Source organism: Microchirus variegatus (assembly GCF_963457635.1).
Source record: "Microchirus variegatus genome assembly, chromosome: 3".
NCBI lineage: Eukaryota > Metazoa > Chordata > Actinopteri > Pleuronectiformes > Soleidae > Microchirus > Microchirus variegatus.
Window position 1 is genome coordinate 21,537,890 of NC_139804.1, and position 14,025 is coordinate 21,551,914.

Consider the following 14,025-nt stretch of genomic DNA (forward strand, 5'->3'; position numbering starts at 1 on the left):
TTTATTAGTTGGTTTATTAGTTATTCACATAAAAACAAAGACATTTAATGCATCATCTCGGTGAAACAATATGGTGCACAAAGTCTTGTCCTATTCCTGCTTTATTTCAATTCAAATCTTTGTAGCTTCTCACACTCAAGATACTTTAACGGTCATTGAAGTATGTGAGGGTTCGGGGCTGAAGGGTTTAGGCTCCACTCTTGCCCTTTCACTATTGTTTTCCCAATCTTTTATGGATTGGGTTTATGCAGGAGAAGCTGTTCTTCATTTGCATTGTAAGCGTCCACTTACAAACTCAATATATACACTCAGGTTGCTGTAGAAATATGGCAGTGTGAAATAGCAGCCTCAGCGAAGCAAGGCCACAGAAAGAAAACCCATAAATGTGCAAAGGAGACTTTTATTCAGTAACCACTCGTTGCAATATTTGACATTAAAACCGTTTCTCTTTTACAGTACAGTGCAAAAATACCTTTGCCGTCAAGAATACAATCATCATCATCATCATCATCGATATTCTCAAATGAGAGGGATGGCTAGCATGAGGAAACTGATCAATCAGCACAGTATGTGATTAACATGATAAGAACATTAAAGGCCACTGACGGACTGGATGGGACTCATGTTGTCACATTTATGTTTGTAAACAAACACACACACGCAAACGCACGCACACACAGCATATAAACAGTAATTTCAAATTGCATTGAAGATCAAATATAATGTGGACAGTATAAAATAAATTAATTTAGATAGTTAGTGTGTACATTACCATCTTCATAGTCAGCAGTAAGTAAACAGTTACATTGACAGTGGCAACAAAGACAAAACACTTCATCATCACTTCATGTTGATCCAGCTCTTCATTGGCTCTTTGTTGGCACATTAGTGTCCATACAGGTGTGGGGGGTCGGGGGGCGGGGCTACACCCATTCCCTGACTGGCTAATTGGCTGAGAAAGGTGGAGACATGTCTGTGAAAAGCCTGAAAAAACAAAATCCCAGGCTACTGGCTGTGCTCTTTGAGAACATGAGATGCAAACAGAGAGAAAGAAAGAATGGGGTGGGGCGGGCAGTAAGGCAGAGAGGAAGAGCTGAAATCACCATGTGACAGATCTAGAAGACGTAGATCTTGTCTCGCTGGACGGTGTCAAGGTCGTCATCCAGAGTCAGCAGGACCTAAGAGGGAATGGTGTGGCATAAAGTGTCAGTGCTCAAGAGACATCAATTGAACTCAACTGTTAACTTAATGTCCACAAGTCAAAGAGAGTTATATCACTTCAAAAAATATAATTAATCCATCTTTTAACTAGAAAAAGCACTCGGCCTGCAAACAAGGCCACTCCGTTTCCCAGAAAATCAGAAAATCCTCAATCTGAATACATACCTGGATCACAACAAGTCTAATCTAATCTAATCCTGTAGATTAGCCATACCCTGCATCCCCAGAACATTTCATTCAAATTTACTGGCATAGTGAAGATGATAGATGTACACACGTTGAATGTTTTTCCAAATAATTATTGATTGCGGCAATACTGTGACTAAAAGACAAAACAAACTATAATACCAGGAAGGATCCAAACAAGGCGATGGACGAGAGGAAATGCCAAATGTCGTGGTCGTCGAAGAATGAAAGCAGGATGCAGTCCCTGTTATGCTCACGAGACTCTGCTGGTGTTTTCTGTGGCAGCCAAGAGAAATACGCAGTAAGCTGTTAGTGTGTAACTTTGGAATGAATGAAGTGTGCGTATGTGTATGTGTGTGTTTTACAGACCTGCCAGGTGCTGAGACCGTGGAAAAAGAAGAACAATGCAAATCCCCACACCACCGCTGTGAAGAGAATACACACCAACGCCAGACACTGGATTCTCTCACCACTCCGCAGCTGCACACACAAAATATAGGTTTAAAAACAGATCATCAGTCGCATGTTGTTGTTTTTTTATACAAAATGCACTCCAATACCATAGATACACTGAAGCCCACCTTCATGATGATGTAGAAGGCAAAGTAGAGCAGCAGGTTGCAGATGGCGATGGCCAGCAGGTACGAGGCAAAGTCGTTGGGTCTCTCTATGAGGCCATAAGCAGCTCTGCAGACAATGAGGAGGGGGGAAAAGGTGTCACTATCTTTTCCTTTTGCATTCTTTATTTTAATTCCTAACCAACTCTCAGAGAATCGGTGTTGACTTACAGAGACCAGTTGACGATGTTCCCCATCACAAGCAGAACCATACGGTCCTAAAAAATATGCATAATTAGGAGAGCATTAGATGATTTTACACTGTGAATGCTCTTCTAGCAGAACATGGCAGAACTGTCTAAGAACTGGTCAGTACTCACCACATACATAGGCCCACTGCACTGTCTGATGGAATCTGTGTAAATGATGTATATCATCCTACGCATGACCCCAGAGTCTGACACACACACAAAAACACATCATGTAGGCAGATATTAGTTGCAGAATACTAACATGCAAATACATTTTCATATAAAAACTGCATCCAAGTGAGATTTTGATCTCCATATGAGAAGAAATGTGTCCATACTAAAAATTTACATCATAAAACCATTCAGGTACAGAGAGCATGCGCATACTGGTGTAAAAAGTTGTTTATGTGGATTCAGAAAGTATTACTAACAGGAAACGACAAGACCTGTGAAACTGAAAGCTTTTATGTCACAGCTGACAGTTGAGTCATGCTGATAAGAACCAGCAGGAAGTGAGCAGTGTTTTTCAACTTTGTCTGGACAACAAACAACTGTATGTGTATTTGAACATTTTTTAAATGAAAACTTAGTAGTAAAGATGGAGCCAAAACACAAGAAGTAGCATTCTGTCTCTACAGTATAGCCCACTTACTGTGTTGACCACTAAAATCTATTGAATCCAACTGAAATGCCCTCAAGAAATAACACAAAATATAAATGTGAGGCTAACAAAGTCCATTTTATTTCATTAGTCAGAGTGAGTTTTGAGCTAAATTTGTCAAGATTGTCCTGAGAGGTTTGAGAGATGTTTCCAAGAATTGAACATATGTAGTGCTGCAACTAACTTCCTTAATTAATTAAGTACTTGTTTGGTCCATAAAATGTTGAGGTTCGAGAAAATAACAAGGTTCTCAAAAGTCTGATTAACTGATTATCAAAATAGTAGACAATTAATTAAGTAATCGATTAATAATCATCGCAGCCATAGACGTATGTATTTAAAACTAGACTGATATGAACTACAAAGAATTTTATAGAAATCCGAACTCCAGCCATGTGTTTTTGCTATAGTTTGTTTCCGTGTGTTCTCACCAAGCCTCCATCTGCCCATGTAGTAGAGCTGAGTGCTGAGGAGGAGAGTTGCCAGAATGTGGATCACAGAGAAAACGATCCAGAAGACCATGTTTCCCTTCCCAAACACCTACAGACAAGACACACAAGAATATAACATATGTTGATTTTTACGTTACACGTGCTGCTACTGCTGCTATTACTTACCACTCCCAGCACAGAGAAGAAGATGACCGCAGCCAGGCAGGCGTACGCAGTGTAAGCACTTGCGTTAATGTCTGGGTGTCTCTTCTGGTACAGTTTCAACATGCACAGACCAGCAATCATGTACATGAATGATGTGTCTACAAAGGAGGAAGAGAATATTACAACAAATTCACCTCTTAATCATCTTAATCATCGAAAACAATAAACAAAGGAGAAGCGAGTCATCACAGATCTGATTTACAGTTCGGATTTATTGTGTTCATTCCAAATTACCAGCTTATACTGTCCTTGTAAAACACATGTGTCTTAAGGAGTGATTGTATTACATTAGTAACAGATGCTCTGCCTGTCTGGTGAGCACCATTTACCAATTATTCTCCATAAATTTCAGAACCAGTGGTGCTCTTTATGTCAGCTGAGCCTAAGCACAATAAATTAAAAGGCAATTTCAAACAAGCCACAATGTACGTTGTGACACACAGCTAAAAAGAAACTGACCCCAGCAACATCTACAAATATTAAAGTAATATATAACAGTAACTTCACTGTGCAGTAAATACTGTGCAACAAAACACATTCAAACTGCAATGCTTCAGAAAATGTTGAATATCCAACAGAAAGCTGTGTCAGTATTAACAGTTTTACATGAGATGGTTACTTATCACTAATACTATGTCATTGTACAAAGACACAAGTGAGGACAATTGAGGTTTTGGAGGGGAACACTTACCAAACTGGAAGTTGGTGTAGTTGGGACAGACGTGGTAACAGGCACTGAGCAAGCCCTCCATCATCAGAGCAGTTCCCATGGCATAAAACAGACCAAAGTGCTTTGGGATACCACATTCCTGGAGCGAGGGAGACATAAAACTAATAAATAAACTACTAATACTCACAGAGTGCATATTATTTGATACATTTACCCCATATTGACTCATAATTGTGTAGATACGTTTTTCTATTTATATATTTATATATATATATATATATATATAAATGATGTGCTTCTTATTATGAACATCACAGAATCTGAACAGTAACATGCAATAGCAGAAAGGCCAACCAATCAGAATGTCTGTTGGATGAGGTAAACAGGAAAATATTAAAATAAGTAAATGCACACAGCTGGGACTGTGTAGAAACAAACATTTGTCCTTTGTCAAATATTTGAACCAACTGCTCCATTTCTTTTTATTCAGTAAAATGACTGAGACACTGACTCCTTCCTGTGAAGCCATTTTCTCTGGCCCTCCCATTTTTATGCTTAATTCCATCACACTGAGCAGAAAGGGAAAGTCTCACATGCGTCTTACCAGTGAGTTGAGATCATTGCAGGCCATCGCTCGATTGTGGACAATGTCTCTTTTGAGGACAATGAGAAGGAAAAGAAGTCCCAACATCACGTAACCAAGGTTACTGAGAATGTTGTTGAATGCACTGTGTAAGACAAGAATTACAAGTGAGTCACGACATAACTTGAACATGAGTATATCATCCATTAGATGTGACCTGTGGGAACAAATTGTTCATATTTAAATGTTTTTATGGTTTAACTGGACGTGCTAACTGCATACCTTAGAGCTCCCATAGGGTGGGAACACAGGAAGTTATAGTAGCAAATGTCCTGGTTTCCTGTCACATTGACTACCTGCAGAATAGAGGTCCGGTGTAATATCCGTCTACTGCGCAGCAACGTGTTGTTGTCTTGTAAAAACACAAACAACAATACACACAAGAACAGCTTGTCATACCGTTTGATAGGTGATGACCAACTGGACGACTGGCAGCGCGTAGAACACAGCAATGGTGGCAATGTTCCTGTGAAGAGAAGATTATATTATTAGGCTTTATTTTATTTTTTTTTTTTAATTATTTTGTTTAGTTTATTACATTTATTTGTATTAGGGACAGTGAACAAGATGTATTATTCTCAGGAAAGATGCTTTGTACCAAACTTACTGTTGCTACTAGCTAATATACAGAGCACACATAAACAAGAACACGCAAAAATACAACAAATATGAACAACGCGCACACTGAATTAAGTATACAATATCAAATATTGAAGGATGCTGTGATTTATTACTCCACATCTATGTTACCACACAATAATACAATACTGTATTTTACAGTTCTTATGGTTACTGCTCTACACTGAGAGTTTATGTGGTTAAGGTCCAGTGTGTAACATTTAAGGAGCAGAAATTGAATACATAGCACATTAGCGTTTATAGAGGCTGCCATCTTCTGTCTCTACAGCAGCCCGAAAAACCAGCCAGAGAGCGCATTTTATGTTTTGAAGCGAAAGCTCACTACGTAAACTCTCTGGTTTGCTAAGGCCCCAGTAGTTCCCTGAGATACTTGGGTAATGGAGGGGTGAGCAGACACTGTTCATAAGACACTGTCATAATTGTGTGTCAAAAACGGTTGAAAATGTTATCAACAATCATCAAATTAACTTCTGTTCAGTAAAAAACAAACAGGGACATAAAGAAATCATTGTAATAAAGTAATGATATTTCTTGATCTAACCAGTGTCCTCACCAGAAGTAGATTTGGTATTTCTTGCTGAGGACCCTCTTGTCTTTGCGGGCCAGGTCAGACACACACAGAAATTTCTGTAATCACAAACGTCACTTTCTGTCACCGACAGTCAACAGGTGAAAGGCATTATTTCATAGCAAATCACCACATGTCTAATAACTGGTGTTACTGTGTATTAGGTTTGAACATCACCTTGGTGCGGACTATGTTTTTGTCTGAGTTGATGTCATCCAGAGTGTCGTAGTCATCCTCCTCCACAGAGCTCAGAGATTCTTGCCTGCTGCGCCCAATGCTGTCCAGCGATCGCTCTGATAAACGGATAAAGGAACAGGAGAAGAGAAAGAGGAGAGAAGAGAAAAGTGGCTTTCAGATTATTGGAGGGACAAGTTTAACAATTTAGGCACATGCCTGGATTTAAAAGCAAATTTTCAAAGATTCAAAGATTTCAAAGACATTACATATTTTCATGCAATTTAATAACAAATCAAACCAAGAATTTAAATGATTCTTGGTACTTTGATCTTTGCACTATCAATTTTGTCTTGCTGTTCATTCCAGCATAATCAGATCAGGAATCTGACCTGTTCTCAACGTCACTGTTTAATGATCAATGATTCACATAGTGCTGATTTGCTTGGTGTACTAAAACTGATTCAGCAAATTATGTTGCAGTGAGTCACCAATGCGGACGGCTATGTGGTGAAGCTGACCGACGATTGGTCGACGTTTGAAAAACTCCTGTCCTGATAAACGAAGACACAGAAAGCCAGTGAGCAGCTTGCAAAGATGACGACTGCAAGCCAGGCTGTGGAGGAAATACTGGAGTGACAGTGGTAGGCCAGAAAAAACACCTGCGTCAATGTTTGCACATACCCATGTATCCGTAATTGTTATCAGTAGACGTGGCACTGTCAGTGATGGCCTCAGAGCTGAGCGTGCTGCCGTTGTCAGCTGTTGTGCAAAAAAATAAGATTATTAATTAAAATGCATCAAAAATAATAACTGACAAAACAAAAACTGTTCAAAACTCACCAAAAGAGCCATATTCATACTGTGAGGCAGGAGTCTTTCCTGTGGAGACATGAAGAGACACAGTTAAAACTGCGGGTTAGCTGAGAACATGCTAATGAAATACACTTGTGCAAACAAGCCCTGATGCTACCACACCACCAACTGGTTAGTAACGCACTGCTGCATACCTAAACACCAATGCAGCTAAATTGTGAGCACATAAACACAAAGGAGTTGAGACGACATCAACACATGCAGAGCATTTAGAGTCTAGAGAACTGTTAGTTTCAGGTTCAAATTGCTTAAAAGAACAAAGCAGTTTAGCTGAGTGGCCGAGTGAAAATGTGAATGTTAAGAGATGGAGTTGAAGCTGCTTTGTTTGTGCAGAGCGGTGGTGACTGCCGCAGTGAGAGTGTGAATGTCCTGCAGTTTAAAATCAAACTATATCAGCGTACACTGCAGTGAAGAGACACAGATACTGAGAGGCTAAAGAAACACAATGGTATTCACATTATCTCAGTAAATATGGAGTCAATCATGTTGTTAGAGTTGTCGACTTACTGCCTGTGTTTCTTTAGACAATGAACTGTACAGCTGTGAGGAGAGTACACAGTACAAATCTACCATTTTGATATCATCGTAAAAAAGAGAATCGTTTGAAGTCAGTCCTACCCAACAAGTACACCTGTTAGTCATGTGTATCTGTATCTCTATGATGCAAGCTTCCCTGTCATGGACTAATGCCACTTAATTAGGTCCACAAAGCACCACAAGCCGATAATGTAATTTTCTACAAATGTTCTATTGCAGGGGAGTAATCGTGTGTGAGTGAAGCATGCAGGGAGTCTAAAAGGTAGCAAGAGGACAAAGGAAGGGACTGTCTTGTAATACCATCTCCATTCTTCCCGAGCAGAGAGGCTGAACCACGTTTTAGCATGAGAGGGAGAGAGTGTGAAAGAAATATTTAGTACATATACACGCAACATACACGGTTACGAGTTAAAAGGTAAACAAAATATTACATGTTATCTACTGTAAAATGGTATTTATACTGAACAATGGTATGTTCCATACACCCCCCCCCCCAAAGACCGCTAATAGGCCAGTCCATCATAGCTAGTTGCTGGGTTACCTGTCTCAGCAGGCGACATGTCAGCGGGGTTCTCAAACTCATCTTTCTTCTTTTTCATTCTGCAGAAACAGAGAGAAAAACATGCAAATGGACGTCATGCATATTCAGCATAGTGTGGTTCTTCTTAAGAAGCTTAATGAATTCTCCAACTCCACAGTTAAACCTCTGGGTTACATGGTGGGGCAGAGTTATCAGTCTGAGACATACTGTAAGGTTGTAAAAGGAGATGTCATGGTTGTACACGGCAGAGACAGAAAACGTCAGATAGTAGGAGTTAGTCATTTTAAAAGTCAGTAGTTTGTGTCGATAAATCCATTTTAAAAGTAGAGTAACATGATTCAAATTTAAAAGTCAGACAGCTGTTATGACAACAGCCAAAAAAATACATGAAAAAAGATGATTCAACACTTTCACTTTTTTCATCAACACTGCCTTATTTCAACTGTATCTTACGAGCTTGCAAACAGAACTTTACTTTTCTTTGCTGAATTAATCTATGCAAAGTGTAACTGAATGCTAATAACTCTGCAGAGCAAAAATCTTACCGTTTGTTCTCCAGACAGGCTACCAGGAAGGTGAGTAGGTAGAAGGAAAGGAAGATGCCCAGACAGAACAGCATTCCCATCACATATACATTGGCTGCAGAGTGAGGGGGGAAAGACATATTTAGGGCTGAATTCACATACTAATACTACATAACCATAAATTGAGAGCATAATGCATCACTTCAGCATACAGACTTAACTCATGCACACCTTCCTTTTCAGACTTTTAGAGTTTGGGCTGTTGCTACTGGAGAATTATGGGTTCAATTAAATAAATTGAGAAAACGCTGCCTGGACAGTTGTGTTGGCTTTTCAATCCAAGATGTTTTGTTAAAGCCATTTAGTCCACCTTTGATACAACATTACCGAATGCAACAATGCATATGTCTTTCCCACAGTGCATATCTGACTTACAGTTGATGGCAGGCGAGACAATCACATCAAGGACTTTGCTGCGGTTGCCAGCATCAATGAGCTCATCAGGCTGCAGAGGGTAGTAGCGCAGCGGCCCACCACAAGCCTCATCCTCTGTTTTTACCACTACCACCACATAGAAACTGTAGCTGGGAAAATCTTTTCTCTAGAAAGAGACATGAAAAAACACAATATGACCCTGTCCATGTGGTAATGGCATGTTCTGACACAAAACTTTCTGTAATGTTGGAGAAATTGGTGAAACACTACCTGCACAGTGATAGCACCTTTTTTGGTGATGGTCTGATACATCCCAGTGAAGGCTACATTGTTGTCCAGGTCATAGACAGGGCACTGAAAGGAAAAAGGAAAATTAATTGAGAAAGATGGAACATCAAACGATTAAAGGAAAGAGAGAACTAGAGATCAACAGAATATCAACACCATCTCAGAAATAAACCTATTTATGCCCTCATGTGGTCGACAGTTACTACTACATGCTGACCACCATCATCTGGGCCATTTGAGGACAGTGGATGTCTGGCTGTGGAGACAGAGAGTGGGATAAATGTACCTGGATGTCCTGGACAGACATCACGGAGCAGGGGAAGTTCATGTCAGAGTTGACCTTAACGATCACAGTGTCCACGCCATCTGGAAACACATACTTGAAGTACTGAGAGGGAGAGAGAGAAAGAGAAAGAGAGAACATGCAGCAAAAAAGGAAGGGTATTTAGAGGGGACTGGCATGTATCTTGCATTTCCTCTTGACACAAATAATATTAAAGTTACAATGTTTATTTGACAGCGTCAAATAAAAAACAGAATCACAAGTGTGGAAAAGCAGAACTTAACAAACAAAAACGTCCACAGCCACAACATGCTGAATTGCATAAAAACTAAAATTCCCTTCAATCTCGCACTACTTTTTCTTAACTTTTTTTACTGCCTACTTTGCTCAGCTTCTCATCTTTTTCATACGAGAAAAAATAAAAACACCCAAAGTTAGAGAATGATACCTGAGGTTGGGATGGTGAGGCGGTGAAGCTGAATTTCTTGTCTGTCCTGAAATCAAAGTACAAATAGAATAGCTGTCATACCAGTAGTTCACTTGTTGATCACCACCTGTCCTACATTGATGCACTTACGGCAGGATGTGTTTATGTGATTTTATCAAATATCACTCACTGAAGGGTGAAGCTCTCAACCCGGCTGACCCTTAGCTGGTAGTTTGTGCCCAGGCTAGACAGGGTAGACACGTCCACAAAAAAGTACTGTGTTTCAGAGGCGGCCCGTGTTGGAGGCTGACACAACGTCCTGCCCACATGATTGTAAGGATACTTCCTCTGGTAGCTAAAAACACAAAGACACAGATAGGAGAAATCTGACTTTTTAAAGGATAATTTTCTATCACATTATTTATTATAACACAACAACTTCTAAAGCATTGTTGACCCAAAAGATAATGCATCTCCAATACTTCAGAGGAAAATCAATGAAAAGCAAACTCTAGAAGATGATACACAGCATAATTGAAAGTGTGGAACTAGTCCTTTAACAGATACATGTCATTGTTAGGTGAAACCAATGTAATTTCACTCATTAACTTGGGCTCTTCAGCTCTTTTCAGATTTCAGATGAGGAAGTGAAAGTCCAAAGTTGATTTGCAAAAGCACATCCGTCTACAGGACTGCATATGCAACATTACAGTGAGGTTACTCCCATGTTACACAATCACAGAGAATATCTCAAGCAAGTCAGAGACACAGGTCACATCACAGATTGGCAGTTGGTTAATGGCTAATAAACAGCTGAACTTTTAACCTGTTATGACATCCCATCTGATTAATAGTGAGTGTCCTATAAGTGCCAAGGTACAATCCACGGGCTACTGATGGTTTCTCAAATAATTGAGATTCACTCATTGATTGAGTAAATCCTCACACAGATAATTAACCAAAGCTCCATCACATGACCTGAACTCAGACCTGTTTGCGGTCTAAAACAGCAGCAACAAAAAGACACTCCCGAATAGGAGCCTGAGATTATTACTTTAAATACTGTATCTGTATCTAACATACAGTAAAGAACTAATCATAAAACTGGGCTTGACAGACATGAGCCTTGCCCCTGTTTTGGAGGAAAATAGCTAGCAGCTGATTATTTTCAGTGTAGACATTTTTACAAAATGCCAAGATGTACAGCTAATTTACAAATAGTGGACAACACAATGTTTTGTTTATATGGCTCATATAAACAAAACATAGTTTATACTGAGAGTAAGGCATCAGGTAATTTAATGGTATGGGGCTGTTGCTGTGGCAAACTAGGGGCACTGAAGCATTACAGTGGTTCTCTCCTTTAACAAACTGTAAATTCTGTTGGACTGTTTGAAGTCCACAAGTGTTTTATTCGATGTTGCAGGACTATACAAACTTTAGTTGAGCAACTTTTAAAGAGTGAGAGAAAAGCTACATTTATTTGAGCTGGTTTAGAATGAAGAAGCAGGGATATGATTAAAGACAATTCATGTTTACAAGTGAAATGTTACAAAGAGGGAAGACTCACAGGCCTCTAAGGATAAGGGGGACTTGGAATGACAGTACAGCTTGCTTCTGCCGCACCACAAACAAAATAGGACTCTCCAAACCCTGTGACAACACATCCACAGTCACACGTACTCCCTCCGTCTGAAACCATAAGAAGGGAAATAAGAGATCACACTCAACTCAATATTAACATTTTATTATATGAGAAACAACTCCGAACATGTAAACTCACCTTATTCCTGGATATTGTGTGATTGAAAGCATAGATGGTCTGATTTTCGCTTGTAACCGTGTCGTTGTAGGTCACATCAAACTCTGCATCTTTTTGGACCACGTTCTTGGTCTCCATCAGCGCCCCAGTGCCGCAAACTAACTGGGTCACACATAACCAGAGCAAGGCTGCCAATCCAGGTCGGATCCAACAAGGAGCAGGTCCAGCGCTGTTTTTATGACGAGATTTCCAACAACTTCTTAACAACATTTTGTCCGACAGTCTTCCTGCACTTGACGAACGATACCTCAAGTTATTCCAGCCTGTGCGGCGACACTAATAGAAACTCCACCCCATTCAAATGTCCTGTTGGCTAGCTCAACCGTGTCACTTCCACTGGTGATTTAAACAATAACAACAGAAGCTAAAAGACAAGCTAGAGTGTTAACTGGGTGTTTACTTTGACCAAAGGCTCGTCGCTCGTCCTATTCACACCCGTAACAAACACTGTGCTGTCAGCAAATCAAGCGATAACAACTTTCAGACAACCTGACAGCGACACCCTGGTCTTTCTTCATGTCAAAGCACATAAGCCTGGCAGGCTAGCTAACGATGCTAACGTTAGCATTGTTGATGTGGATGCTGGTGAGGCAGCTCCGTCCGTGTTGTCAGTCCTGAGCTCAGGTCCAGCGTCGCGGAACGCGTAAAAAAAATAAAAATTAAACGGGACTAATTGTGTTTACACGTCAGGCAGCTGTCACGGTTCCACGGCATCGTGTTGAAATGATTCTGGGCTGTGTGTGTTTACAGTGTGGCAAATATGTCCCGATAGCGCCCCTTACCGCCACCACTGCTACAACCACGCTCAGACAGTAAACAAACCGAGTGAGACGTCATGACGTCATGCAGCTGCCCTGAGTGCAGGTTATGATCTTGTTCTGTCAGATAAATAATTCAAAAATGATGAGAGCAGGGGTCTAAAGGTCCGTCATTAGTAACGTTTATAGTCATGTTTGATGTCATCTTATATCTGTAGTTTATGGATAGTGAGTAAACCTGTGTATTTCCTACAGGATTTATTAATAAATACAGTATATCAGTGACATTTCCCATAAAGACAGTCCTGCACATTGCTTTTTCCATGTTGTTTACAGCTTGGTAATGTTTTTAAAAAAAATTCAATCCATTCAATCAGCAAATCAACAATAAGAGGGCTAATGAGGGCAAAAACACACACATAAAAGCCAATAAAATAAATAAAATGTGTATGTTTTATAGTTCCTGATATTGATAATGCTTACTATCTGTGCTGCAAATATTAGAATTAGAATTACTCATATTTGCACACACATCAAATAGTGATAGTGAATTTGACCTCTGCATTAAACTCATCCTTGGTACACATGTAATGAGTAACGGGTCAGACACAGTACCAGTGGGCAGCATGTATCTACACCTGGTTAGCAATGGGGGATTAGATTAGATTAGATTAGATTAAACTTTGCCTTGCTCAGGCCCTTTCCAAAATCGAACTGGCAACCTTCTGGTTACAAGCCCAATACCTTTCCTCTTGGCCCTGGGCTGCCAAGTATCCAAGTTGTGGTGCTGATAAAGAATTATATTATATCTCTCATTATTATAACTATAGTTCTGGGTCATTTTCACATCCACACATCTAAAAGAGCTTGTTCTAAACCCTTTAAAACTTATTTTATGATTATTACTTTGCATCGCAAATTGAATTGAAGTTTGACAAATTGAAGATGTAATTGTATTACTACTACTTCATTACAAAACTGCTAAATGTAACTTGGCCTGAAATCTTTTTGTAGCCCATCACTGTTCTGGCAAATTAACAGTTAGGCCCAAATAGACTGTGATTTATGTAATCTTGTCCCTGGCGCCTCAATGTATTCTTCAATTACATATTGTAAATGACTGCTTTCTTGTCTAAAATAACCACAGGTTTATTTTGGAATCTGAATCATGTTTTCTAAAAATCCTTTGCTTTTTTTGTTTTAATTTGACACAGTGCTTGTTGGCCTTAGGTCATAATGCAGGATATGCCTTTACACATTATTATCTAACCAGAAAGTGATACTAAAACAAGTAAACCTGTGACCGCA

At 39.7% G+C, this 14,025-nt stretch overlaps 1 protein-coding gene across 2 annotated transcripts; it reads right to left on the reverse strand.

The window, feature by feature from the left end:
* Window positions 1-421: 421 nt before the first annotated feature.
* sidt2 (SID1 transmembrane family, member 2) lies at window positions 422-12,696 on the reverse strand. 2 transcript variants are annotated; one of them, XM_083886022.1, is made up of 26 exons: window positions 11,921-12,696; window positions 11,708-11,829; window positions 10,328-10,492; window positions 10,159-10,204; window positions 9,714-9,815; window positions 9,410-9,493; window positions 9,140-9,305; window positions 8,726-8,819; window positions 8,181-8,239; window positions 7,940-7,966; window positions 7,070-7,108; window positions 6,911-6,988; window positions 6,230-6,345; window positions 6,038-6,111; window positions 5,245-5,311; window positions 5,068-5,141; window positions 4,807-4,930; window positions 4,224-4,341; window positions 3,494-3,630; window positions 3,308-3,416; window positions 2,345-2,421; window positions 2,196-2,242; window positions 1,989-2,094; window positions 1,777-1,887; window positions 1,570-1,683; window positions 422-1,178 (listed from the first exon to the last, which is right to left on the reverse strand). In XM_083886022.1, exons 1-26 carry the CDS (start codon window positions 12,167-12,169, stop codon window positions 1,116-1,118), a joined length of 2,568 nt encoding a protein of 855 aa, XP_083742148.1. In that variant the 5' UTR covers window positions 12,170-12,696; the 3' UTR covers window positions 422-1,115. The 2 variants fall into 2 exon arrangements, with proteins under 2 accessions (XP_083742148.1, XP_083742149.1); XM_083886023.1 differs by lacking the exon at window positions 7,940-7,966.
* Window positions 12,697-14,025: the final 1,329 nt, after the last annotated feature.

Coding starts and splice junctions, on each gene's coding strand:
- sidt2 (XM_083886022.1), bottom strand. CDS start 12,169: ATGTTGTTAAGAAGTTGTTGGAAATCTCGTCATAAAAACAGCGCTGGA. Junction 5,312..6,037: donor AAATACCAAATCTACTTCTG/GTGAGGACACTG, acceptor TTCTCTTCACAG/GAACATTGCCACCATTGCTG. Junction 3,417..3,493: donor TCTTCTCTGTGCTGGGAGTG/GTAAGTAATAGC, acceptor TCTTGTCTGTAG/GTGTTTGGGAAGGGAAACAT.